The following is a 24,061-nucleotide window of genomic DNA, read 5'->3' as shown; positions in this document are numbered from 1 at the left end:
ATTGTGGGGTTTTTTTATTTTTAGCAACCCGAATAATCAAATGTATTCGTTCAGAATAAGCAGCAATGTTCAAAGGAAAACCTTTGTATTAAGGAAGTTGCCATATTTGCAGTTAAATAGCAGCCAGAATCAGTTTCTTTTGGAGAAAATTTCCAAGTAGGTCCAGAGTTTGGTTTTAGCTCCTTTGTGTGACATTATTGATTACTAATGGCAATAAGAATTTAGTCTCAAACAACTTCTTGAGATTTTTCAAAAACAAATGGAATGTTCACTTTTTCTAGGTATAGAGGAATGTTGAAGACTCATCACTGCCACCTTGTTTCTAGAATTGGATCTTAAGTGTCATTAAGTATTCATTTTAAAAGAAACATAAATCTTACTGTGTTACATCAATTAGAAATAACTTATAAAGGATCCTTCAGCTTTGGGCATTCTCTGTTTATAGTTCTAAAATATTTAAATAATACCAAAAATAAAGGGTCGCATTGATTTTTTTGTTGCTTATATTCTTAAATTCAAGAAATTTTACATAATTTAAACTGTGATTTTTATTTGGATTAACACAAGGTTCTGACCCATGTGATCAGGAACAACTACAAAACAACAGCTCAGTATTTATGATTTTATATTTGTTGCCCAATGGGATGTAACTATAAAGTAATGGGACAGTTTTTCCAAAAACCGTTCTGGGAATTATGGACCCAGGAGGCCCTTGTCCCCTCGAAAGCAGTCACCTGGGGAAGGCTACACATTTGTTCCAGTCACGCTGCTGTAGCTTAAAATACTGTGGCATGCCTCTTTTTTGACCGCTTCTGAACTGCTGAGAAATAATAGAGTAAAATGACATAGTATTTTGAATCTCCTGAACTGTGGCAGAGGTGAATTTGATTTTGATGAGTAGTCAGAAGTCATCTCAGGATCAAGGGCAATCAGTACAATTTGGAGTGTTATTTGCAGGCACAATTGGATATAAAATTACAAAATGGGCTTTCTTGAATGATACATAAACTAACTCTTGAAATTGATTGGTAAAGAGGAATTCCAGAACCTTGGACCTTGGAATAAATGTCTTAAGCTCCCAAGGTAGCTACTAGGAAGAACAATACATGTGTAGGTTAAAAAAAAAAAAGTGTGTGTATGTTTGCAAAATAAGATCAGTTTTATTACTTTATAGACATACCTTGTAGATGAAAAAAATACTCCTATCATGGAACTCTTTATAAGCAAACTTCTGAATGTAAGTAGAATTTCTCTCTCACCCTTTCTAAGCCTCTTGAGAACTCTGAATTTCTATAATGACTTATTCTGAATCTTCAGCTTTTCAAAAAGTAATGTTCGTTTAAAAAGTGGATGCTTTGAGGTTTCTCTTTACCTTTTTCTGATCAACTTGGTTATCTCTGCTATTCCTTTTTTTTTTTTTTAAGAGTATCCATCTTTGTTCACTCTGAGACTCTCAAAATCCATTTCCTCATGGTAAAAATATCATTAAGCTTTTGAACCAAGATAGAAAACAGAATCTAAGCTGAAGGTTATTAATTGTTCCATATTGTTTTAAGCTTTTTGTTGCATTAGTAACAAGCAGATGCCTTTCTTTTATAAAATGGGACCCTGGTATTTTAGTGAATAAGAACATCAAATTACAAGCCGAGAAGTCTCAAAGATTTTTAAAACATAAATACTCTGAACGTTGGGGTTCCCACTATGTTTTTCATTCTCCTAGTGAAAGCTTTAAAGAGAGAGTTCAGCCAAGCGGCTGGACCAAGTTTCTGTCAAGTCGCCATCCGGCCCCAGGCAGGGACTTTCAGACTGCCCATGGGCGGTGGAGCTGACATGTTCTGCTTCACCAAATTTCCAAATTTATCCCACCACATCCAACTTCTCGAGGCCAGCCAGGCCCCCATTTCTTCACTGCTAAGTCGAAATAATAATGAAAAGTAAAATGGAGCACGGAAAGCAGAGAAAATTGTTATCCTTTGCAAAGAAGCCAAGACAGCTAAATTGTGACACAATTTAAACTGTTCCAATTCGACAAGTTTGATTGGAAAATTAGGTGACCCAGGTAGTTAGAGATCAAAATGGGCACTGGTTTACAGTTTTAAAAAAGTCTTCCTTGTGTTTTTACCGCAGACTGATCGAATATTATTTTATTCTACCTGGTAGTAACTGTTGCCCAAATGACTATTGTTTTACAGTTTGGTGATTTAAATGCTGTTTCTCCTGGAAATCTGGATAAAGGTAAGAAGTGAAAATAATGTACATTTTTAAGAACTTCTTTGAGAAATTCCCGTAGGGGAAAATGTGGTGTGTGCCTACAGTATTGTTATTCTGCAGAAATGGCCACATAACCCTACAGGAATAAGACAGTTACGTGTCTTGGAATCCTCATTGTTTATTTCTCCATTTCTGTGCCTTCTTTATGTGAGGGATATTAAATGCAAGAATTGAATTTAAATGCAGTTGCAAACTCTGCACGACTTTTGCTTGCAGTTCATTACAGGTAACAAGAAATTATTTCTGACCGTCGCCAGAGTCCTGGAGAAAAGTGATAAAATTTTATTGAAGGCCCACTCGGCAGGAGGAAAGATTTCTCAGCCTTCCCCTTCCCACCAATTCATACTTTTCACTGGAAAAATAGCTCAGAGATAGTAAAGAAGTTTACCGTAAAAAGCAAGATCAGCAGTGGGACGGATGAAAAGGATCAGCCACAGACTTCTCAGATTTTAAAGCCAGCATTACCACTCGGCTAAGATGCCATTCAGATATGTATTCCTGAAGGAACTTAGGATCTACAAAACCACACAGGAAAAGGAACAGGGCTCTGGGGAAATGAGGTTGGGATAGAGCACATGCAAAGAAAAACCATCCTAATAAACATACCAGCTCAATTTAAAAAAAAAGTAAAATGTTTAATAAGCAAACACTGCAGAAAATATAGGCCTTTCTTTAAAAAAAAAAAAAGACAACAAAAAAAAAACAAAAAAAAAAAAAAAACCCCAAAAAAAAGAAAAGAAAAGAAAAACCACCAAAAACAGAAACAAAAAAGTAAAGATATCCTGAGGTTTTAAGGAACTGAGTTCTGGAGTCAAGGACAGAATGCCCAGATGGAGGAAAACTGCACAGTAAGCCCTTCCAGGACAGAGCAGAGCTAGTGGGGAAATAGGCCAGAGGAAGGGCTTGGGGAGTCTGTATGTGAAGGGCAGTGTGGTTCTCTGGAGCCTCCTGCCCTGGGGTACTTGTGGCCAGCCTCCATGCCTCCTTGGTGGTGGAAAACGTGAACGTGCTGGCGGAAGTCCTAAGGAATCAGTCTCACTCCCAGGTTAAGCTCCTGTCAGCCTCTGTGACCAGTGAGGCATTCATGAATTCCCGTTTTAGTAATAGGCATCATAGCCAAGCAGGGCGAGTAGAAAATAACAGCCCAAAGACATTCCTGCTGCAAATATATAGTCTCTGCAATTAACCCAGTAACAGGAAGGTGAATTAGTGATGATACTAGTTTGTAATTTCAGAGCAAGGAAAGTGAGCATTGAAAGCCATGGCCAACATAAGGCAACCTTGCCAATGCACTGACCAAAGCCTGAGGGGTCACACTTGAGGATTTCATCCCGTGTGCCAGAGTGCACAGGCGCATTCTCCTTGGCCATGGAGTGGCCGCCAGGCTTCTCTGTAAAGTGCTGGACCAAAACCAAGTCTTGAGTCAACTTCAGTAGCACCTCATTTTAGTTTCTGTGTACCAAATTTCTATAACCTTGAGGATTTTTCTAGAAAGTGTCTTTGAGTCTTTAGGAGGGCATAAAATATCTGTGGAATTGCATTAATTTGCCCTTAGAAGTGGAGAGAGGGCTTGCTTTTTTGTGGATTGCTTTGTAGCCTATCCATAGGAACCCCATCACCCACAAGTGGACCCAGAGAGAAGTGGCCTTGGAATGCTTAGGTTTGTTCGGCCCATTATCCCATTGCCATTTCTACTCACGACACGTAGATGAAAGGACTCTCTCCACTCTCTTCACTCACTACCTGCTTGAAATGATTTTTTTTTCTTTCAGTGCTACTTCTTTTATTATTTTCACACTATTTCTCAGGCACAGAAATGTTGGCGGAGAGGGAACCATGAAGCAGTGTGATTTATCCGCACGTTGGGGTGGCCTCGCTGGTCCCATTCACCCCCAGACCTGGTGCTTCTTGACATACGGCCAAACTGGCCTACTCAGGGCCTGAGGCTTGAATGTGAAACCTTCAAGAGTTCTGGTGGGCTTTTTCCACAGAAGGAGAATTTTCATTTTTTTTCCTGATAATAAAAGTCATTTTAGCGCTATATAAAAATTTCAAATAATACAGAGATTTAGAAACTATGACAAGTGAATTTTGTAGTCACAACCCTAGGAGAGAACCATCATTAAGAATTTAGTGTGAGGATTTTTCCAGATTTTCCTTTGTTTGTTTGTTTATATATAAGCAAATACAAAAACAGACCCAAAATGTGTCATACAAACGTGTTTCAGTTATACCGTCTTCATGAAGCAAATGTCTACCCAACGCACCCCTTTCCCTGAATCAGCCCACATTCCTTCTGGATGTGCTTCTTCTGACAAACCCTGTTACTATAAAGTCCATTCTCCAGAGGCAAAAAGGTAACAGGATAAAGTAGGTGAGCCTCAGCTAAGAGCACTTCTGTGTTTACCTCTCAGTAATGCGGCACGTCCTTTCTAGTCAAGAAACCTCATGTCAACCTTTTCAGTCACACATCCCACTTCTCTGGAGGTACCGTTGCTGGCAACCGCATGCCGCACAACGTGTGCAACTGTGTGCGGAGGCCCCGTTCCTCCTCATCACTCTTCTCTGGAAACAGCTTTGCCCCAATAGTAAGCTAATGATAATGAGGGAAGAAAAGTCAAGGGGCTCATTTGTTAGCAGGGACTTCTGGAGGTGTGTGCTCCAAATGGTACAACTCCATTCAACAGCCCTTAGAAAGAGTCCAACCTAATCGGACTGAAGAGATAGTTGTTAAACATTCACTGCATGTTCATAAAGTCAAAAGTTTCATAGTGAATTATAGGTATATTTTAGTTATAGATGAAGTATTCGATGCAGTTAAACAATTTTCGATTCAAATGGAAATTTAAAACAATGATTTTTTTTTTAACAGTAAAACCTGTGGAAGGTGAAGTAAAAACTCTTTAGATTTTTAAGGCAGAAATCTAGTCCCCACTATTTAAAAATTATCGCTGATGGGGAGGTGTTCTCTACACTCTTTTGAGAAGAACCTTGCATAGTGGTAAAGTTGTATATGAGCATTTTCTCTCTCTACTGTACTTTTGAATTTTAACAGTACGTACTGGAAAAAAATGAAGTGGGAGTCCATTATAATGATGTCTTGGTTAACATAAAATGTGTTAAAATGTGGAGGTGACAACGACTACTTAATACATTTAATTTCCAGAAGTGAATATCGGCTATTAACAGTGAATGTCAGCGTTGCCAGGAACGGAAATCCATCGTGCATTTTTAATCTGATAGTGCTGCCTCAGTCAGTATATTTTTAAGAGCCTATTTAATATTGTCATCTACAACATTCAGGGGCACCGAAAACTCTATACACTAGCCCTTCCTTAAGCGTGTTGTTATTTTGTGAATCATCATAAGCCTCACCTGTATAAACATGGGCACAGGTGAAATTTATACCTAGTGTAGATTTCAAAGGAGGCTGAGAATATCCCTCCCTCCCTTAGCATGTTTCAGCTCATCCCCAAAAGCAGCATAGCCTACCCAAGTGACTACTTTAGGATGACTCAAATGATGCCAACTACTCAATCCAAAAACTTAAGGGAGTCCCAAAGGTCTTCTTAAGAGAACTCTTAAAAGTATCACTCACAGACTAGCCACGACTCAGTTACTGTTGCCACGTTGGAAAGGATTTTGGGCGCGCGAGTAGCGCGTTGATACCAATGAAATGCACGGGGCCAAGACTCGCAAGCTCTGTGCCCGGGCCAAGCTGACGGGTTGCTCGCTGTCATCCGGGGTGTCTTCCGGTAATACGGTCTTGGTGTCGTTTGTGCAGACGAAGGCAGCGAAGTGGAAAGCGAAATGGATGAAGAACTGGATGACTCTTCGGAACCGCAAGCCAAAAGAGAGAAGACCGAGCTGAACCAGGCGTTTCCGGTGGGCTGCATGCCGCCGGTGCTGGAGAGCGGCGTGCAGCCCAGCCTCCTGAATCCCATCCACAGCGAGCACATCGTCACGAGTACTCAGACTATCAGGCAGTGCAGCGCCACCGGAAACACCTACACCGCGGTCTAAGGAACATTAAAGTGTATTTTTCCAGCTAACATTACCCCTGTTGATAGATTGGGCTTAAGTTGAAAATTCAATAAGCCTGAAGGTCGACTGTTGTCAAATTCTATCTGTGCTGAACATTACCTTTTTGGAGTTGTGAAATGGAATGGGTGTATGTATTTTGCCAGGTCTCTCTCTCTCTCTCTCTCTCTCTTTTTTTTAACGTAAAAAAAAAAATCATTTGCCTCTAAATAATAAGTTTTTTTTTTTCCTTTAGTTTCAGGTGTCAAGAAGGATTTTTACCACACTTAATGCCAATGTTTTTGTTTTATAATTAAAAAGTAATTTACATTTTTTTGTAGCTTAAAATATTTTATTGTTGATTGTAAGTCTTGGTGTATGATTTCATGTGTAAGTTTTTAATTAGATGCACTTCTGTGAAATATCAAAAGAAATGAATTTCTTTGATTTACACTGGAGGCATGCCCATTTGGCAGCAGATGCATCACATTTGCTTTTGAAAGGTGCTTTTCATTGGACAGAACCACGAGACAGGATTTTGATAACACTTTGGTACAGAGAGAGAATACAGAGCATTTTTATTACAGTGCTAGAGGGTTGGGAAGGTCATCTATTTTTCTCTGGAGAAAAATTGAGCTGTGCATTTATCAGTTCAGAGTAAATGACAGAACTGCAAGAGATTATGCTAATATGTACATAATTTGTGTACATAATTATTAAACCATATTAATGCAAACTTCCGTTAAACATTGAATTTTAACCGTTATTTGCATACCAATTCCTCTGTTTAAAGACTACTGATTCTGTATTTGGGACCACTGCACAGATGCATTCTGCTGTTGAGTGGGGCTGTTATAGTTAGATACTGAAGCTGAAAAAAAAATGACTTGACTTTTTTTTTGTTTTGTTTTGTTTTGTTTTTTTAAGTGTACATGCTACTTATGCTGAGCTGGACATACAGGAAACCATTCCATTTGGATGACTTTCTTTTATTCCAGGTCTTTTTCCTAATAGTAGTTCAATATGCTGCTATTATAGAAGAAAATTTATAGAATGCAAGGAATGTAGCAACCTGCATATCGTGATTTCCTTCAAAAATATTTCCTGGTTTCTAAAGTATGTGGATTTAAATTTTAAACAGAACCTGAAGGCAGTGTACCTGGCACACCACACTGTTGCTTATCCCCAATTCAGTAGGATTTGGATAGGTGGCTGGATGGACCAGTGCCATTGAAGAATGTACATCAGGGATCATCGTACCTCGGCTATTACATGGTGCCTTAAAACAGAACTGAAGCTACGGTTTAGTAAGGCTTATTTTGTTCATGTGAATTCCTCTTCAATCCATTTGACAAGGTGTGCCTGTCACGTTCAGATTCCCGAAGTGAGGACAGGTCACATGTTCTTCAAAGGAAATTTAGGGCAAGCAGAGCAAAACAAAAAGACCAAAAAAAAAAAAAAAATCAATTCCCCTCTCCGAGTGACCACGGATGGACTTTTTGTTCATAGAGCTGAACATTACTTGATTACAAATCAGATTGCTTAAGGGTGTGGAATAGCAGACTAGTTTTAATTACCAACTTGTCACATAAAATCATATATGTTTTGGGCCATTTTTATCTAGTTATCATTTAAGAAAGTTAACAAAATAAGCAGGTACTTATCGAAGTGCATCTTTTCAGTCTCAATGTTTTGTTTTGTTTTGTTTTGTTTTGTGTGTGTCTTGGTGTCTGTGTGTCCACAGCGCACACGAGTGCCCGTGGGCAGGGGTCAGCTGCAAAGTCAGGTGAGGTCCTAGACAGGATACACCCATCCCCATATGAATTTACATGAAAAGCCAAGGTTCTTTTAAGCACTCAAGTTATTAACAGCAACAAAAAAACAGGCACATCGATTCATTTAAGTAGTTTTTAAAAAGCTGATCAAAAATAAATGAATACATAAACACATAAAGCAAAAAAAAAAAAAAAAGAAACAAAAGGGAAAGCACAAAATGATTTACAGATGATTAATGAGGCCTATGCCTATATTTAACTCAAGATGTTCATCTTTCCAGTTTCACCTGGGTGGGGGTGGGGGGTTGGAAAGCAGAGGGTGAGCCAATCTGTAAAGTTAAAAATACCAAATGGCTCATTGGGTAGTGTGCTGTTGCTCAGTTGCCTTAGGCCATTCACAAAACTAAGATCAACAGAGTTTCTTAGGTAAACTTTAAAGGCTCTAGATGTTATTTTTTAAATGGATTCAAATTTCATATGACTCATCTCATATATTTGGAAGTCTTCACTTGCATTCTCCCATCACCTCATCCAAATATCATTGAAATGACCATTCCCCTTTTTTCTCCCCAAAAAAGGCGATGAATTTGCACCATCACGCACACAAAAAGGCAAACAAACAAACAAAACACCTTCACTCGGAAGACCACATATCTGTTTCATTGTGCATTAGGGAACGTTTACAGGTAAAATTAAAATCACAAAATGACAAAGACACTCTTAATTTTGACTCTCCTTTCTGAAAAGCTTTTTCGCTTTCCTCTCCATGTCCACCAGCCCCAGAACTCCACTCTATCTGTATCGCACCAAATGTATTTGCTGGTTTCACCTTGTTTATGGAACGATTTTCAATGTATTTATTATCATTGTTTACTGTTGGGTATATTTGTATCATTAGAGGAATCTGATAATAATGGGCAAATTTTGGGTGATGAAAGGTAGGGATTGGGGACCCTCCAGGATTCAACATTTCTTCCAATTGTTCATGGTTTGTTCTCCATCAGAACAGATTAGAAATTAATAAATATTACTGCATTTCAGCTTGACTCAGTAGAAACCTCCTGATCTCCTTTATGAACACAAGAGCATTCATCTGTGACGAGGGCAGGTAGTTCCAAACCAACAGTCAAAAAGAGCATTTATAGTCTACAGTCTGTGCTATTTCCGGTGATCTGTAGTCTACAGCAAGACAAGAACACCTCTACAATCAGACACAGACATCTCAACCAATCTCGAATGTGAACTGTGAGATAGAATTCAAACCTCATAATTTGTACATTTGAGGCAATTGGAACAATCCCCTTTATTGCATTTATTTGATGTTTGGTTTTCATTTGTTTCATTCATTGAAACTGTGACTTTTCTAAGGAAGACAGACACTAATACTCTCAGAGTAGATTTATTGACAAGTGACAAGTATACATGGTAAGGACTTCTTAATATTTCTTGACATTGTAACCAAACCCACTAGTCATGAAAGTATCTACATAGACCAAGTGCTACACTTTCAGCAAGGAAGATGTAAGGAAGGCATGTTGGCTATTTGTAAGTTTCAGAAAAGATACTTCCATAAAATAGGTTTGAGTGTGGTGGGTATGGTTTGATCCTCACATACATACTTTTGAGAATCGTACCCAGAAGATTCGCATTCATAAAGCCAGTGAACAATGGGGTGAAATAGGGGAAACACCTCCTTGGAAACACAGGGCCCAGTTTTGAAATTTTTCTTTGGCTCTCAAATGGCTGGTCACTTTTTCAGGATTCTCATCCAAACCATGTTTGGACTGACTATTTAAGTCTTACTGCCTTTTCAGAAATCTGCTTTCCTTTTTGTGCTTTTTCTTGTACTGTATAGCACGGTTCATGCACCTCTCTTTAGATGGTGTCCTTTAAAAACAAAAGTAAATTTTAGAAAATGGTTTTAACACTGCATACCTGAAATTAGTAGTGTGCAACATTGACTGCCTTCGATTTGTAGTAGATGAGTCAAAATGAACACGTCCTTGTGGCATATGCTGTCGAAGTCATTCGGAATGACTATGATTTCATTGCTGTCATCATGAACCTTTTTTACGTGAACGCACTTCCCTAGAAGTGCTGAACATGATGCATTTTCAAATTAAAAAAAATTATTCAGATGATATATTTGAAATGTCTAAAATGATGCTGTGCTTGAAACATTAGTGTAAAAGAAAAAAAAATGTGTGTCACTGTGATGTTGGTCCTCCCTGTGTGGACGCAAGTAGAAAGTCAAAAAACAAAAAAACAAAAAACAAAACAAAAAAAACTCTGGCAAGTCACCTTTCTGTACAATTTGAGGCAGTGGTTATAGACAACAAATTGACCTTTGGTAGAATCTTCCCCCCCCCCCATTCTTGGTGAGAAAACACCAACTATCAAAACATGGAAATCAGGACAAATCAGAACTTCTGATTTCGATGAATTACACCAGAACGATGGGGAGAGGGGCGGACATGCAGTGCTATGAAAATTGGGCTTGTCACTAGATCAGATCAACCTCCATGTATATGGTTAGAACAAATCAATGAATGGAATCCTAGTATTTCTGCAAGTTTGGTGATTTTTTTTAAAAACTGGAATAGAAGCATTAATTCAGTGCTTAGTTCTAGTATTAGAAAACCCCTTTGATGTAATGCCTTGTATTAACCCTTTGAGCATTGTAAGATATACAATGGGGGACAAAAGCCTTTCAGATCATTTATTTAGACTTAGACCGGTAAAATATACTCTATATCCAAATGTCTAATTATGCTGTTTTTTTAAAGGGGGGGGTAGGAAAAGAAAGTGTTTCCATGCTGAACACTTGCATTTTATATACAACTCTTAATTTTCTTCTTCAAGAGGGCTTGATATATTTATTCCCAAATATTCACTGCCATCTAAGTAAGTGTACTGTTTACAGAAAAAATTCAACTTTTCTAGCATCACATCATGACTCTAGAAAAGGAGGACAGATACATGGGCCTGTTGACCTATGTCATAACTGATCTCTGCACATTGAAAGTACCTAGATTGCCTTTAAAAGGTATGATAAAGAAAGGGTTACATTTCTTTTTCTTCTTTTTTTTTTTCCTTTCCCAAAACAAAACAAAAGATCTCGTTTATTTAGCTTTAGAAAAGTACAATTGTAAGTGAAGCCTTAGGAAGAAATGAGTTCGAGTGGATAAAGAAAAGCTGAACTCTTTGGGGGCAGGTAAGCTATTTGGAATTAGATCACTCATAAAATAATATTGTTTGGGAATTTCATACAGGGCATAATTTTACCTATGCTCCAAAACTTTATAACACTTGGTCAAAAAAATTAGACGTAGATAGAATGGAGAGCAAAGCACTTGATTTTCAGCTCATCTGTCAGGAGATGCCATGACGACTGCTTCTGATATGGGTAAATGCCAGTCCGCTTACACAGTTGCCGAGTCGGTTCAAGGGACGCTCTGCGTGCCCTTGATCCCCCTTTTGTCCCCCGCGTGACGGAACGTGTGTCGTCTGCAGATGCGCTTGCGCAGCCCTCGCCGGGCGCCACCTAAGAGTGTAACCTATTCCGATGTCTGGTGAAGGGACATCCATAGCATAGTGCAAGTTTGCCGTAAAAACATTGCTTTTTAGACAGTGTAGGAAGTCAAACCATGCAAATTACTCATGTGTTAACATGCAATACTCAAAGGGTTTTAATTTGACTCTCTTCTTTTGAATTCTTCATGATGATTTACTGTAAATGCTTCTCAGTTTGCATGCTCTGATCATTGCTGCTAGTGATTTTATGTGCCAGTAGACCTGAGTTTAGTTTACCAATTTTACTTAAATAGTAAAAGCCACTTACAAAGTGACTGCCTAGGATTTTTTTCTCTTTTGTTTGAAGTAATTGGTAATACGTCTTATTTTCAAAAAATGTGTTTTGTCTCTTCTTTTATTTGGTTCCGGTATTTGATTCTTTATTCCCCCCCTTTCCTTTCTTTTTTAAATAAATTATGATGTTGGGATTGGAAGCCCTGAGTAATGAAATCTTTTGGTAAGAATTGTTACGTAGCTTGATAATGAGGACAACAAATCTCTGTTAGAAGAATTCTGATTCTGGGGGAGGAAGGAAAAAATTAAAACTCCCATTGACTGGTAATAACCGAGTAAATTTTTCCTTCAATGAATTAATAGTTTTGAACGAACGATTGTCTTGTTTTAACCTGCTAACCACAATTTTAAATGACCCAATAAAGGAGGTATTGAATTTTATTCGTTTAAAAAGCATCTTTTGTACCAAAGCAAATTTTTTTCGCTACTCATCTCCATCATTAATTGGGACCTATGGTGGTGACCAATGCGTTGGTTACAGAAACTTTAAGTGAGTGCCTTGAGAAAACTTGGAAATTTGTGCCTGGGGTGGTAAACTTTTAATTAGGTTAATTGTAGTGCTTACCAATCAGTAATTCCGCTATCACTCAGGGCTTTCGTACCTTCTAGGTAAAACTTCTTTCATTGTGTTTTTTTAAAATACTGTATTTTTTTTTAAGTGCCATCATTTAAATTTCACTTAGTAAGTGGCAGATTACATTATTCAGTCCCACAAGCACAGAAACATAGTAACACTAGGAGATATTTGAACATTTATTTTACAATCGACTGAATATATTATGTAAATGAGGTAAGCAACTTTTGTAGAGATTGTATGTGTGAGATAATGTAATGTTCTTTTCCAGTTTTTGGACTACAGTTGAATAAACTTTTTAATTATTTAAAAACATCTTTACCGAATAACATGTGATGGTTTTTTGTATAATGTATTTGATTTTGTAAATACGTATTTCCTGATGTGATTTTTGTGAGAAATGCTAAATCTTTTAGTATATCATGTCCTCTCAAAATTGGCAGGAGCTAAATAATAGTTTGTGGGCGATTTGTATTGTGTACTGTACAATAACTGGGGAACTTTTATAATTATAAAAATATATATTAACTTTTAGTGTGTTGTTTAAACAAATGACTGGAACATACTAAAGATATTAGTAGGATTTTTCTGAATATTTCAGACTTGAACTCAGGCTAGCTTTCTCGTGTTTTTCAAAACAAAATGGTGTCTTGTCTTTTAAAATCAATAAATTTGTTTCCTTGTTACAAATACATTTGAAATGCCTTGATTTTTTTTACCCCCTCCCTCAAGTTGTTGCCGGGAAGCTCAGAATGCACTGCCTGCCTCATCTAGAGGGTAGTCTCTGTGTCATTGACTAGCTTCGAAACAAAATTAAGTTGTTTTCCGTTTTTGTGTCAAATGAAATTAGCAATATTTACACATGAACAGCACAAAAAGAGAAAACAGAATTATAAGCCCAGCAGGGTACAAATCTTACCCTCAAAGAAAATTAGTGATTGAGTGCTGTTTAATTTCGGAAGCTGTCAACGGTTCCGTTGTAAGTCCAGATTTTTGGATGTTTGTAATGTGTTTGTTTTATGTCACTTGACATTGATACTTGGCACCCAAGTTCCTTGCTTAGATTGAAATAGCTTATTAAAATTCATTTTAATACACTTAAGGAGATGCCCTGCCCCCATTTAATTCTTCGAATTATATAGTTACATACAGAAAAATTTATCATTTTCAGTATGCATTACTGAGTTTTGACAAACACACACAGGCATGTAACCACTGCCACAATCAAATTTAAAACATTTTTTTTTACCTTGCAAACATTTTTTTAAAATGATTGTGTGTGAGGGGGGCCTCCTCCTAGAATATGGAATAGCCAGTTTGTTTTGATTTCCTTAAACGATAGAAATGCAAGCAGAAAATATCCTTTTGGGAATCCCCAGTGTGGTGCTTTCAAGTCATAGTACAAAGTTACTTCTGAAGCAAAAATATTGACATCTTAGCCCACAGAAACACCAAAATCATTCTAACTTATGTGGACATTTAATACAGTAACATAGAAATGTACCAAAACAGTGTTAGTTAATAAACAAATGAAAGAAAAGGCAGACAGAATTAGAGTCAATAGAAGAGGCAGGTACTATGCTAGGAAGAAAATGAATCTAACCCATCTGAGCATTTTTATGTTGCATAAACACTTGTGAAATATTTGGAACTTTTGTACAAAAAAAATGGAGTTCCCAGTTTCCAGCCTTATTTTTGTACTTGGTTTCTTTTAAAAATCTGAAGTCTTTCAAATATATCCTGTAATTAGTGCACTTTGGTTATACTATTCTTCCCACCAAAGGTCCTTAATGGCATTTCCTTCTCTTTTGGAACTTGGACATTTCAAGACATGAACTCAACCTGAGAAATATTACCGGTTTTCATTAACTGATTCAATTCAATCCACCAAATACTTTCCTTCCATTATGGTCTAAAAGTAATGTGTGTAAAATCTGCCGTTCATCATTTGCTTGAAGCACAGATTGTTTTTTATGGAACACCATAATCAGTGGTATGGCTGCCATATTGTTTAGGATACTGTATCTGAAATCAGGGGAAGGGAGCAGAAGGACACTCCAGTTTGATTCTGTTCTGCTTCTTTCTGAAGCAACATCTGGACCAGGAGGAGGTGTCTGCTTGCTCTCACAGGGGCTGGATGTCAGAGTAGTTAGGCTGAGGGACCTTAGACATAGTAGCTTCCCAACGCTGATGAGACCCAGTTTTCATCAGTTTGTGGTTGGCTGTAAGATTGGAAAGTACCCCAGGTGTGCCCGGGAACATGGGAAGTTGGGCCCAAGTTGTCTGAACACAAAAATATTAGTATTAAAGTAAATAATAAGTGCATTATTATTGTAATTAAAAGGGAAAGATTGTCAAATAGCATTTTTGAAAGAGAACAGATCTCTATACTGGGTACAAGAAAAAGCACTCCAAGAGGTTGAAAGCAAAAAAATAAAGTAGAAACATTATGAAATAATTAATGATAAATCTGGTAAAAAAAAATGTGAAAGGTCTGTACACTGAAAACTATAAAACATTGCATGGGGGAATTAAAGACTTACATGGAGAGATCTGTTGTGTTCATGAAGAAGACCCAATATTGCTGAGATATTAATTCGCCCCAATTTAATCTATAGAGTCACCATAATCCATCAGAATTCCAGCAAGCTTCTAATAGCCAATGACAAGCTGACTTTATAATTTATATGGGAATGCAAAGAATCTAGGTTAGGTAAAACAGCTTTGGAAAGAAGAACCAAGGTGGAGAGCTACCAACACCTAAATTCAAGGTTCTTATAAAGCTACACTACCCAAGATAGTGTGGTATTGGAATCAAGACAGATCAACTGGATTTGTCAAATAGATGAATGGGAAAGAATAAAGAATACAGGAATGGACCCACACATTTATGGGCCACTGGGTTTTGACAAATGTATAAAGGCAATTCGATGGAGAATCTTTCAAAAAGGCACCCGTATGTTTAAAAAAAAGTTTTGATCACCCCATACATGAAAAAGAACTCAAAAGGATCATAAACTGAAAGATAAAACCTAAAACTATAAAACTTTTTATTTTTTAAAGATTTATTTATTAGAGAGAGTGTGTGTGAGAGGTGGCCGGGACAGAGGGAGACAGAAAGAGAAGAGAAGTAGACTCCCCACTGAGCGCCAAGCCCCCCACAGGGCTCGATTCCAGGACCCTGAATCCATGACCTGAGGTGAAATCAAGAGTGGGAAGCTCAACCAACTGCACCACCGAGGCACCCAGAACTATAAAACTTTTAGAAGAAAACGTAGAGAAAATCTTTGAGATCGTGGCTAAGGCACATCTATCTTAGCCATGACTCCAAGGATGATCCATAAAAAAAAAATCAAGCTGATAAATTAGACTTCATAAAAAATAAACGTTCTGCTCTCCAAAAGATGCAGCTAAGAGAATGAAAAAATCAGTCCTACATTGGGGAGGAGGTTTTCCTTGGTTCTCTCATTTTTTCTGTATGTGTTTTGAACAAATGGATTAGATAGATTTGGCAAAAAGCCTTGGAAGATAGAAAGGCTCCCTCGGGGGCAGAGGGCATGTTTGTTTCCTGACAGTGTGAGAAAGATAGTTGTCTTCTCCCGGGCAAAGGTTGGGCAAGCTTGTTAGCAGCCCACTTTAAAAATGACTGGGGTTTCTCAGCTGTGACACAAAGCCCCCACCTGTGCAGTACCCACCTGGGTCTTTCCGCATCCCTCCTGGGTCTTTGGGAGGGAGGGTGGGGGTTGTAAACATGGAGCTCCAAAGTCCTTTCTCCCTAACCGGGGAGCCTTGTGTGCCCTGCTGGTATCTTTGAAACCTTGGAAGCCTCCCCTGTTAAGTCTGCCAGCAGGTTAAAATATCAGACCCTTCGCAGCTCTTGACACCGCAGACTGGGGGAAAATATTTACAAATCATATATCTGACAAAGGACTTGTGTGCAAAGCTATAAAGAGGTCTCCAAACTCAAGGTGTTGAAAGTGTATGCACAGAGCGCTAACCACTTTTAACACTAAATGCATATTTTTGATGAATATTTACTTAAGTCTGTCTCCCTTTATAATTCCAAACCTCAGGATTTCAGGGACCTCTGTGTCTTTAATGAGATGCCTGCTCCCCAGGCTGCAGCTATGATGATAAGCTAATAGGCCTTTTTCACAGAGACTGAGATCCTGGGTCGGCTGCCTCTTGCTGTGCCCTGGGGGGGTGGTAGCTGTTTAAAAACTTTCTCCACTGGTTACAGTCCCGCGGGGACCTCCTGAGCGGAAGTCCTGCTGGCCGCCAGAGCCATGCCTTGCAGACGTGCCACAAAACTCAGGGTGCCAGACAAGGGTACAGGCTCCTTTCTGGGTGAGACTGGCAAGCTGCAGCCCCGCCACAGATCCCTAAAAGTGAGCCAACCCAGAAGCACGCCCCCACCCCCCCAGGCCAAAGCTCCTGGACAAGCAAATAGGCTTTTTCCCCCAGAAGACTGGGGTGTGTTTTAGTCCGCTGTCTGTGCAGTGCCCCGGGGGTGGTGGGTTGCCCAGAGCTGTCTCTCTGATTGTCACAGCCCCTCGGACCTAGGAGGGCAAGCCCTCCTGGCCTCTAGAGCCAGGCAATCAAGTGCATCCCCGGGGCAGCCGCAGCAACAGGTGCAGCCCACGGAGGGCGAGAAGACGGCGCGGGCGGAAGAGGAAAGGCAGGCGGTGGTTAAACAAAGATGGCGCCTGCCAGCCCCCGGCCCTGCCCGTGCTCCACGTGTGTGTGTGAAATTAGATGCTGCTCCTCGGGCCAACGCTTTAATACCAGCAAAGGAACCCTTTTCACTTCAGTCTGGACAGGACGGGTGGCTGTCGCTGAGCCCCGGGGTGGTAAGTCCCCGCGCGCGAGTCCTTAAAGAGCGGGTCTCAGTTCAGCCTGTGGCTCTCGAAGAGTTGAGTCCCATCGGTTTCCGAATGTTTCAGCTATTTTGGGGGCTCGGCTGTCAGGTGCGGGTCTTAAAAGTCCGGGTTCCAGATGTGGGGTATGACCCTTTGGCTCCTCAGGGAGACGTGCTGGGTTTCGAATTCCCTTCTGGTGCTCGTTGCTGGGCCGGGGGTTGAGGTTCGTGTAGGGACTGTGTCCCAGCCTCTCCTCCCTCTTTCCATGTGGTTTCCCTCCCGTTTACCCAAACTGTAGGAGTTGTGCGGCCAGCCTTATAGGGTTGTTGTTGTTGTTTTTTCCAGAGGAAGCTTCCATATGTAGCTATAGCTACCCTGTGTCTGTGGGAGGAGGTGACTTCTGGATCTTCCTAGGCTGCCATCTTGAACTGACCCCAGGAGACCTCTCAGTGTGGATCACTACAGAGTTCCCACTAGCTCGGCCCTTCGGATGTAATTCAGTCGACAGATATTTGTTGCATGAATTAAGAAAACAGTTGTCTTATGATTATGCCTAATGACTATACTATTTAAGGTTGATTGTTTCCGCTTTTGCAAATGATTCTTAATGACTCATCTTGAACATTTTATCTGTGCACTCATCCTGTTTTTCTCATACACATATATTCTCTACACACTTCTAGAAGTCAAATTTGGGGGCTAATACATTGCAAAATTTAGTCGAGTTGCTTAAGTCTACTGTGAAAGCTTAAATCAATTTACAGTTCCTTCAGTAGCTCTGAATCAAATCATTAGAAGCCAATTAACTGAAAGAAAAAAAAAAGTTGTAAAAGGGATGTAGGCAGGGCGGGGTCCAAGTATCCAGAGGGGCTCCCACAGGACCAGCCAGGTGGGTCCTTGGCTTCATGCAGGATGGAAATCAACATGAGCCAGCAGGAGGTGAAAGCAGAGTTTATAGGAGGTATATAGAGAGATACAGATGGAGCATCTGGGAGACTCGGAAAGGAAACGAGGGTCTCATCTTGGTGTAGGGCCTAAGGGTTTTTATTGACGATTGTGGTATGGTGCACGTGGCCTCTCAGGCATCCAGGAACCAGTCAGAACGAGGACAGGGTCCAGGTGTCCATCATAAGTCACTTATCCCCCGAAGCCAGGGGTCTTGGTGTCACGAGGTCTAATGCCTATGGTCTGGAGTATGCATATAACTTTGGTCATTCTCAACTGGTCCTTCATTAAATGTTATCTTATTGAGACAAATCATTAACTCCTTGTCCCTTAGGAGGAGGATATATGTTATTTGCATTTTCTGAGGCCTGTGTAGGGTGGGGTGGGGGTGTAGGTCCTAGCAAGAATAGAAGCTGGGTAAGAAGTCAAGGGGGAAAAAACCCAGCTTATTCTCTCATGGGGTCCCTTTGATTTCCCTGTCTCAAAAGCAATTTATATTTGGAGGCACCTGGGTGGCTCAGTCGGTTAAGCCTCCGGCTCTTGGTTTAGGCTCAGGTCATGATCTCAGGGTCCTGGGATTGAGCCCTGAGTTGGGTTGTTCTAGCTCTCAGTGGGGAGTCGGCTGGGGATTCTCTCTCTCCCTCTGCCCCTCCCCACTGTGTGCACGTGTGCTTTCTCTCTCTCTCTCAAATAAATCTTTTTTTAAAAAGCGACTTATATTTGATCTAGGGCTTATATTTGATCATTTTACAGGCAGAGAAATCAATACTTCAAAAAATCCTCAATAATCTGGCAAATAATTACTCAGCAAAATGGTATTTGATTATTTGGAACCCTTCCCTCAGCAGTTGCCATGTTAAGTGTAGATGCACTTTGGGCAAATAAGTATTTTATGTCCCAAGTGATTATTCTGAAGTTAACCTTTGAATGTGAATTGCAAATACAACATTAAGAGGTTATGTTAGCATGTTATTACAACTCTTATTTTAATTGTAGCCCATTAAACATACCTACATACTCAGAACAGTTCATTATGTCTATTAAGTGAAGGAACTGTTCTTTAAGGTATAAAAAAATTTTTTAATCCTTCTGATATAAAATATGACTCATAATCTCACCAAATTGCAAACAACCCATTTCCTTCAAATGTAGAAGGAATCAAGAAATTATGGGCTATCCATTTAATGGAATACCAGACATTAGTAAATTAAAGCAAGTACAAGCAACAACATGGTAAATCTCACAAACATTACATGGATAAAAGATGCCAAATATGGAGGAAAATATGTTACATTATTCCATTTAAGTTCAAAAACAGGAAGAAGCATACTATAGTATATTGTTTACCTTTGGAGAGGAGAAAACATTTGCAATTGAGAACTCAAGGCTTTTGGGTGCTAGCAACATTCTATTTCTTGATCTGTGTAGTGATTTTATCTGCACTTTTCCTTTGAGAGAATTTACTTAGCTGATTAAAACAAACAAATACGTTAAAACTAGACTGAGTCCAGATTCACCTGTCTAGCAGAGCATAATGGCTTAAAATCCCAGACCTACCCAATGGTTTTCTAAAGCCCAGGAAGAATTTAACTTACGCATTCATATTGAAAGGCACCCCAAATACAGCTTTACTTTCAACACACTATTTAATGATGTCTTGAACCAGAAGCAGCCATGAAATGTTCATGCTTCAGTAATCACAAATGAATACTGCCAACCTGATTTCTTACATCTTATTACTAAAGGATATATTTGTTGAAGTTGATTGGAGTTAACAAATAAATACTAATAATATTTAAAAAAAAAAATCTCTGAGTGCCTGGGGCGCCGGGGTGGCTCAGTCAGTTAAGCATCCGACTCTTGGTTTAGGCTCAGGTCATGATTTTGGGGTCGTGAGATGGAGTCCATGCAGTGGGCTCTGTGCTCAGCGGGGAGTCTGCTTGAAGATTCTTGCTCTCTGCTCCTCCCCCCACCCCCCCTTTCTCAAAAAATTAAATAAATCTTAAAAAAAATCTCTGAGTGCCTGGTAAGTTAAGAGTAAAGGGTATAGTCTATAACAGAACATTTTGGAAACACTCCCAAATTTACAAGCTGTCCCTACTCTGCAAAAATGTTTCTCAACGGTCTGGAGTGCCCAGTGGTTTTCTGCTTCGCCCGAATGGCTATTCAGACAATTAGCTTCAGTGAGCTGTATGCATGAGAGGAGTAGCTCTGTGATCTTTAGAATACAGAGCCCTCAGTGTGACACTTGGCAGCAAACCAAGACCACAGAACATGTCTAGGGGAAACCCTAAGAAACAGCAGATATTATGGGCAGGAAATCACACTGTTTGCATTTCAGAAATAGGATGGTTTACTTGCTTGATAGGTGTGCTATCACTGCAATATGCCCAGTCCCAGACAGACATAGGATGCCATATGGTCATCCTGAATGATTGGCAGAATCCAAAATGCCACACAGCTTAGGACCAGTGAAACAGCAACAGTCGCACTCTTGCATAGAAATGTTTTGCTGGGGCACCGGGGTGGCTCAGTCAGTTAAGCGTCTGCCTTCGTCATGATTCCAGGAGCCTGGGATTGAGCCCCGCGTGCCATTGGGCTCCCTGCTCAGCGGGGAGTCTGCTTCTCCCTCTTCCCCTCCTCCTGCTCGTGTTCCCTCTCTATCTCAAATAATAAAATAAAATCTTAAAAAAAAACGTTTTGCTAAGCAGTGTCACACAAATGAAGAGAGCCAGAGAGAGACATCCCCAGGACTTGTCCTCCCCACACCTTTAGATAGCCCTGTCTTTGCCTGGTTCTCAATTATGGAGCCGGTAGGGATGTCCATACTCACTGTCTGCCCACCCCTTTGATCCCACCACTTGACTTCGGCTTTTATTGAACTCTATTCTGGCACTAGAACATTTCTATATGATTTTAGAGGCTCAATTTTTTTTTATTAAAGATTTTATTTATTTGAGAGAGAGAATGAGAGAGAAAGCATGAGAGGAGGGAGTGTCTGAGGGAGAAGCAGACTCCCTGCTCAGCAGGAAGCCCGATGCGGGACTGATCCCGGGACTCCAGGATCATGACCTGAGCCGAAGGTGGTCACTTAACCAACTGAGCCACCCAGGCGCCCCTAGAGCCTCAATTTATTGATAATACTCTATGGATACATCCGTCCTGACATCTGGTTTTAGAGGGTGGCTTCTGGGAGAGACTATATCTGCATGCCATGGTCTGCTGGGGGAGCCTAGAATATTCTAAAGCACCACTGTAAACCATCTGCTTTTCCACGGAGTAACAGAGGTCATTAGGGTCTGGTCCAAGGAGGATTCATTAGGAGTTAGGGAGACAGGACCCTTTTTCATAAAATAATAAAGTAAGATCAAACAGAAGTATATAGAGAAAAAACAGTTCCTCCTCCCAATCCATTTCTTCTTTACAAAGGTAACAGCTATTAAGTTTACTGCCGACTGCAGAGCCGGAGCTGGCAATAGAGATTTTTTAAAAATACTTTTGTATCAGAGTGGAGTTTATGGACTGTGAAATGTGTGCCCCCTACATTGAAATTCCTAGGTCAGAGAGGTGGCCGATGCTCCTGTAACTGGCATATCCTCTCTCTCACATTTAGCACACTTCAAAGTTTCCATTCTTTCTACATTTGGATGTCAGATTTATTAGGAGACATTTTGTCTGCGGCATCAAGACCAGTGCGTGCCAGGGACATCGGTCCTCTGGGGTTCTTGCGCAGGACGGAAGGACCAGCAGAAGGTGCCGGCGGGAAAGCGACCATCACAGTCCTGCCGCCACGGTGCCCTGGTGCCCTGGTTTCTCCCTCTGCTCGCTGGGAGCAGCTGCTTAGCCACGGGTTTATGAGAAGGCTGCTCTTTCAATTTGACTTTATAAATTCTTTTCTTTCAAGCTACGAATCAATTTGAATACAAAGGTTCAAGAAAACCAACATTTGTTTTAAAACCCCACAACACACAAGCAAAGATAAAAGTAGGAAATGTGTGTAACGCACGGCTCATGGTTCCTTGGCCTCGGTGTTACACACCGGCCTGACCCACGCAAGCACATCTCTGGGGAATTAAAGTACTGAACCTGCTACAGCTTTCAGAGGAGTGAGAGTAATGTGTCTGGAGGGGAAATTTAGTCCCGAAGGGAGATGGCGGCTCCTTCAGTCCGGGTGATGAAGCTAGGAGCACGGGGCTAAGGTTGTACGCTCGGTAACTGAACTCAATCAGTCAACCTCCAGTACTCCTTCAGAAGTTGGATGTTTCTTCTCTGAAAGAAGGAAACGCCATGGAATTTGGGTGTTCTTTGTAACTGGTAGTGGATGCTCGTGAGGATGGAATGCAGTTGGGGCTGGACAGACACAGAATCCCACATCGACAATCCAGACAAAGAATACTCAGGGCTTGGTTGGCCATGATAGAATGGTGGAAGGTATTTTGTGAAGATGTCAGCTGTTTGCTTCTCGGTCAGTGACGTAAAGGACTTACACGTTGACTCAAATAATGATTCTCCAAAACTCCATAGGATAGTTTCCATTATTAGTCCCTGGTTTATGGAGATAATAAATATTTGTCAAGTGCAATTTTAAACACCTGTTGTGGATAACTGCCGACCGACGGGTGTCACATGGTGGCACACACCTCATAATGTTGGCATTCTGTAAACAGCTATTAAAGGTCAATCCTCAGCACCATATGCTTCTTTGAAATAGTCAGCGCTGGTTTATCTGTGCCAAGGAAGGGGAGTGTTGTGGGAAAGCAAACATTCCTCACTGGTGCTGGGAGGCTCAGTGGCGCCATTCAGAATATAGTTATGGAAGAGCTGAAGGGTATGAGTTTTCCAGTTTCCTTGTCTTCCATTGCAGCCTTGCCATCTGCTAACTATGTGACCATGAAAATCACTTTTCTGAAATTTAGTTTCATCATCTGTAAAATCAAGCTAAGAATAAGACCCACAACATAGGGACGTGGTGTGAAGATTAAATGAGATAACACGTGAGTTTAGCCAGGGGCCCAATGAGCCATGTGGGAGCTGGGGGGTGCGCTGTGGGAGGGTCTGCAGCCCCCACCCACAGTCCCCTGGGCAGCTCAGGGGAAGGGCTAGGTCAGTCCTTGCTATAGGTGTGCCAGAGGGGGATGATTTTTTCTGGGATTCTGGTCTTTCCTTTTTAATTGCTAGTAAAGCTAAAAATTAACACTTTTGGAGTGCTTACCAGGTGCAGAAACAAGAACTTATATATTAACTTAGGTCTTTCTTCTCAGTCTGTATTTCTCAGATATGTTTTCTTTTAATAATGCTGTTCTACATTCCCTCCATCCTATTTTTTTATTTGTTTCTTGAATGTTTGGTGGGCTCAACCAGTGAAGCCACTTGGACCTAGAGTTTCCTTCTGGGGAAGATTTTAAATGACTGGTTCCATTTGTTTGATGGTTATGCTCTGACTCAGGTTTCTAGTTCTTTCATAAGTCAGTTTTAGTAAGTTATATATATTTTTTTCAGGAAATTTTCCATTTTCTGTTAAAGTCTTTCGCTCTATTGGCATAAAGAGTTTCAGGGACATTTTGGTATGTGTTTGTAATCATTCCTTTCTAAACCTTGTGTAGTTTACTATCATTTCATTTTTAACCCATGGACAACTTAGAAGTCTGGGCCTTACTTTCCAAACAAATGAGTGTTTTCTAGTTGTCATGGTGTGATTGATTTGCCACTTAATTATGTTGCTGTCAGTGAATACTTTTGTATGATTTCAA

At 40.2% G+C, this 24,061-nt stretch overlaps 1 protein-coding gene across 15 annotated transcripts in view; it reads left to right on the top strand.

Annotated features, from left to right (window-relative positions):
* Positions 1-13,197, top strand: part of RFX3 (regulatory factor X3) — a 280,896-nt gene extending 267,699 nt beyond the window's left edge. For all 15 annotated transcript variants that reach the window (XM_025891586.2, XM_073878138.1, XM_073878140.1 and 12 more), the window contains 2 exons: positions 2,193-2,235; positions 6,056-13,197. In XM_025891586.2, coding sequence (XP_025747371.1) covers positions 2,193-2,235; positions 6,056-6,294 — 282 coding nt within the window. In that variant the 3' untranslated portion in view covers positions 6,295-13,197. The remainder of the gene's footprint in view (positions 1-2,192; positions 2,236-6,055) is intronic.
* Positions 13,198-24,061: the final 10,864 nt, after the last annotated feature.

Source organism: Callorhinus ursinus, unplaced genomic scaffold (genome assembly GCF_003265705.2).
Source record: "Callorhinus ursinus isolate GAN/ISIS: 27379988/994484 unplaced genomic scaffold, GSC_fseal_2.0 scaffold28, whole genome shotgun sequence".
In the NCBI taxonomy this organism is placed as follows: domain Eukaryota; kingdom Metazoa; phylum Chordata; class Mammalia; order Carnivora; family Otariidae; genus Callorhinus; species Callorhinus ursinus.
The sequence above is the reverse complement of the archived record's forward strand: the minus strand, read 5'-3'. Positions and strand labels throughout refer to the sequence as shown.